The sequence below is a fragment of the Emiliania huxleyi genome (assembly GCF_000372725.1).
Source record: "Emiliania huxleyi CCMP1516 chromosome Unknown EMIHUscaffold_215, whole genome shotgun sequence".
In the NCBI taxonomy this organism is placed as follows: domain Eukaryota; phylum Haptophyta; order Isochrysidales; family Noelaerhabdaceae; genus Emiliania; species Emiliania huxleyi.
Window position 1 is genome coordinate 196,007 of NW_005200461.1, and position 3,185 is coordinate 199,191.

Genomic DNA, 3,185 nt, shown 5'->3' on the forward strand with positions numbered 1-3,185 from the left:
GTCGTGCCGACGGAGGAGACGGATCGGCCAGAGGGCCGCGCGGCCGCCGCCTTCCCGACCAGCTCGTCTGGCGGCTACTCGTCGCCACCGCCCTTCACCCCGGCCGAGCTCGCCAGCCTTCGAGATCGGGCGACCGCCGAGGAGCGGACGCGCGGCTTCCTCATTGCGAGAGCTCCAAAGGCGAAGCCGCCGCTGCCGTCGCTCGCCCCGAGCCCAATCTTTGGGCGTGCCAACGTGGAGGCCCTCGAGAAGGCCACCTCGCCCAAGTCTTGGCTAGCGGCCGCCAGCGCGTCCCTCTTACGAGCCGCGGAGAATATCCGCGACCTCTGCGCGCTGCGTGAGTTCTGGCGGGCGCTGTGGCTCTCGATCTGCCTGATACTGCTCTCGAAGCAGTGGGGTGACATGGACCAGCTACTTCCGGCCTTCCTCGAGCGCCACTTTGGCGTCAACTCGCCGATCTTCACCATCCACAGCATCAACATGTGGGTCTGCATGGTCGGGCCGAGCGTCGCCGCCTCCCTCACCGCGCATCTCGACGACTTCCGCGTGATGCTGCCGGGGATGTGGCTGATGGCCTTCTCCCCCGTCTGGCTGGCCTACGACCCGGGCATCCCGGCGTCCATCACGTGGGTGTTCCTCCTCTCCGTCGGCGAAGTGATCTGGTCGCCGCGCCAATCGGCGTGGGTGGCCAACTTGGCACCCGACGGACGAGAGGGAGTCTTCCTCGCCCTACTCTCACTCAAGACGCTGGTGACCGCGCTGCCGAGCACCATGCTCAACGGGTGGCTGAACATGCACTTCCAGCCCAACTGCGAGTCGTGTCGCGACACGATCGGCCACTTCTGCTCCGAGTCACTCAACATCAGCGCGGGCGACGCGCAGAGCCTCGGCGTCAACACCGCCGTCCCTATGCACGCGTGCCGCGCCGAGGAGAGCGGGCACCTCTGCGTCGGCGGCGACTTCAGCCCACGCCTCGTGACACCCCTCGACTCATCATCGTTCCTGCAGTGCCCGAGCACGTGCGTCGAGTGCCCCGGCTGGGAGAGCCACGCGTCTGAGATGTGGTTCATCGTTCTCATCTGCTCCATCTCGTCGCCCCTCATGGTCTCACTCAGCCTCAGGTTCCTGCGCGGCGAGACGACAAGGCCACGTCAGCGGGTCGTATAGAATAGAGGCCGCATGTCTCTTTGCCTAGGTTCCGTCGGCTTCTAAGGTCCCGATGTCTTTTGGGACCTACTACGATAGTATTTGTGAACGCAACAAAAAGAAGACAGATGTTACTACTTTACTCCAGAGTACGGGGTGTGGAGGGTGAGTGTTGACCAAGGGGTTGTGCGCTGGGCCCTCCTGCTCGGCTCCAGCCGGTAGACAAGTCTTGTCATCAACAGAGTAGATGGATCTGGCCTCGGGGCCGATGTGACCAAGCGCTGGTAGCGTGGTTTAGCCTCACACCCATGGTCTCACAGTGTGCCGGCAGTCGCCGAGCAGTGTCGCTCACACAAGCCGCAGCACAAGTGACTGAGGGCCAGTGAGGGCGAGCCCATCGCTGTCACAGCTGTGGCAGCCGCACAGTAGGCTGTGTCAACTGTGCAGAGTGTGTGAGCAGCAGAGGAGCTGCTCTCCAGGCTTCAGGCGCAAAGAGCTGCATGCCACCGAAAGCGCTGTCGAGGTTCGCCGAGCGCGGCGCAGGTTGAGGGACACCGTCACCGACGAGCGCGTTGGAGTATTCACTCCGGACAAAGACAGTGGCACGCACACGAGCTGCGGCCGTGCCACTGTCATAGCGGCGAGGCGCGGGACCGTCTGTGGCGAAGTGGGTCGCGTCCTCCGATTTCCGTCAACCCAGCATCCACCCTTTACTCGTGCGATGAAGCCTCTCTGTCTCATCGTTGCCCTCGGCGTCATCTCCTCCGCCAACGCCGACACCGTCGATATGCTCTGTTCGGTGCCCGTGTGATGGGCTGCTGTACAAAGGTAAAGGTAAAGGTACAGTGATGAAAAAATGAACTCTCGTTCGTAGGACGTAGCTCAGTAGTGGGCCGTACGGTCCTACTCGAGTATCTAATCGATGTTGTTTCGTTGATCTGTCGAGATCTCAGTCAAACTTGACAGACAGACGATCAAACTCGGCGGTGTCTATAAACGCCCTCGTTGTAGCAAAAGTTGATGTACTACCTGTATGTATCACGCGTGGTATATGAGTCTCATCATAAATGAGCGATCGCAACCAACCACAAACGAGCTCATCATCATGATGGGCAAACCCCGCAAAGTGACCCGTTTTTACCCACCCACGCCCGTGCGCGCGTATCTTAGCTAAGGAGTGCGAGTGCTGAGATGCTGCTCCGGCAGGAGTTGGAAGAGAAGTTGCGGTCACAGACCAAGGTGTCGCTTCTGAGCAGCGCTCTGCGGGCGCTGTGAAGAGGGCGCTCGCGTCGGCGCGGGCTGAGAGCTTGCTGCGGCACAAGAGCTGAGGCGCTCCGACCGCGACAACCTGAGGACAGCGCAGCAGGCTGCTAAACGCGACATCAAAGCGGCCGAGCGGATGGCCGACGAGGTAAAACACGCAGCTCGAGCTGATTTTGAGAGGTGTATCGGCGAGATGCGTGCCAAGATGCAGGCTGAGCGGCTGCGCGAGCAGCTCGACGCGCTGCAGATTTCGATGGAGGCAGAGGCGAGGCGCGCTGATGCCGCAGCGAGGCGGAGAGGTCAAGGCGAGCTGCACAACAAGATGGAGGGGATTATGCATATTTTCCTCTACTTATATACATATTTTGGGCCAATATAGTGTTAGTGACTTCTAATTGTTAAGAGATAATACGCGGACGTCGGAGAAGAAAAATGTGAGCCGGCTGCGCTCGAACAGCCGCTCGTAATCAATACACATAGAGTAACGCGCGCCAGCGAGAGCGGAGATGCAGCGTTTGCGTGTGGGCCCGTACGGCTTTATCGCTGCGGCCCCCCGCAACCCGCCAAGCCAAAATGACACAGCGCCGCCACCGCCGCTCCCCGCGTTTTCCGGACGCTAAGTGGGCGCAAACGGTCACGTCGCCCCCATCTCCACCGCCATGCCGACCGCCTCGCCTGCTCGCTCGGCCGACGCACCCGTAGGAGCCTCCTGCTGCCTCGCCGCCTGGCCGCCCGCGCCACCCTGCCCCGCAGCGCCCGGCTGCCCCGGCTGCCCC

The 3,185-nt window shown here is 61.8% G+C and overlaps 2 protein-coding genes across 2 annotated transcripts in view; both read left to right on the top strand.

Moving 5' to 3' along the window:
• Positions 1-1,167, top strand: part of EMIHUDRAFT_235276 (hypothetical protein) — a gene marked incomplete at both ends in the record, with an annotated part of 1,938 nt that extends 771 nt beyond the window's left edge. The window contains one exon of the mRNA XM_005780441.1: positions 34-1,167. Coding sequence (XP_005780498.1) covers positions 34-1,167 — 1,134 coding nt within the window. The remainder of the gene's footprint in view (positions 1-33) is intronic.
• A 1,030-nt stretch (positions 1,168-2,197) lies between these two features.
• Positions 2,198-2,788, top strand: EMIHUDRAFT_235277 (hypothetical protein; the record flags this gene model as incomplete). Its single annotated transcript, XM_005780442.1, has 3 exons — positions 2,198-2,272; positions 2,353-2,385; positions 2,453-2,788. The coding sequence occupies 3 exons, from the start codon at positions 2,198-2,200 to the stop codon at positions 2,786-2,788; spliced, it is 444 nt and encodes a 147-aa protein (XP_005780499.1).
• Between the last annotated feature and the right edge of the window lie 397 nt (positions 2,789-3,185).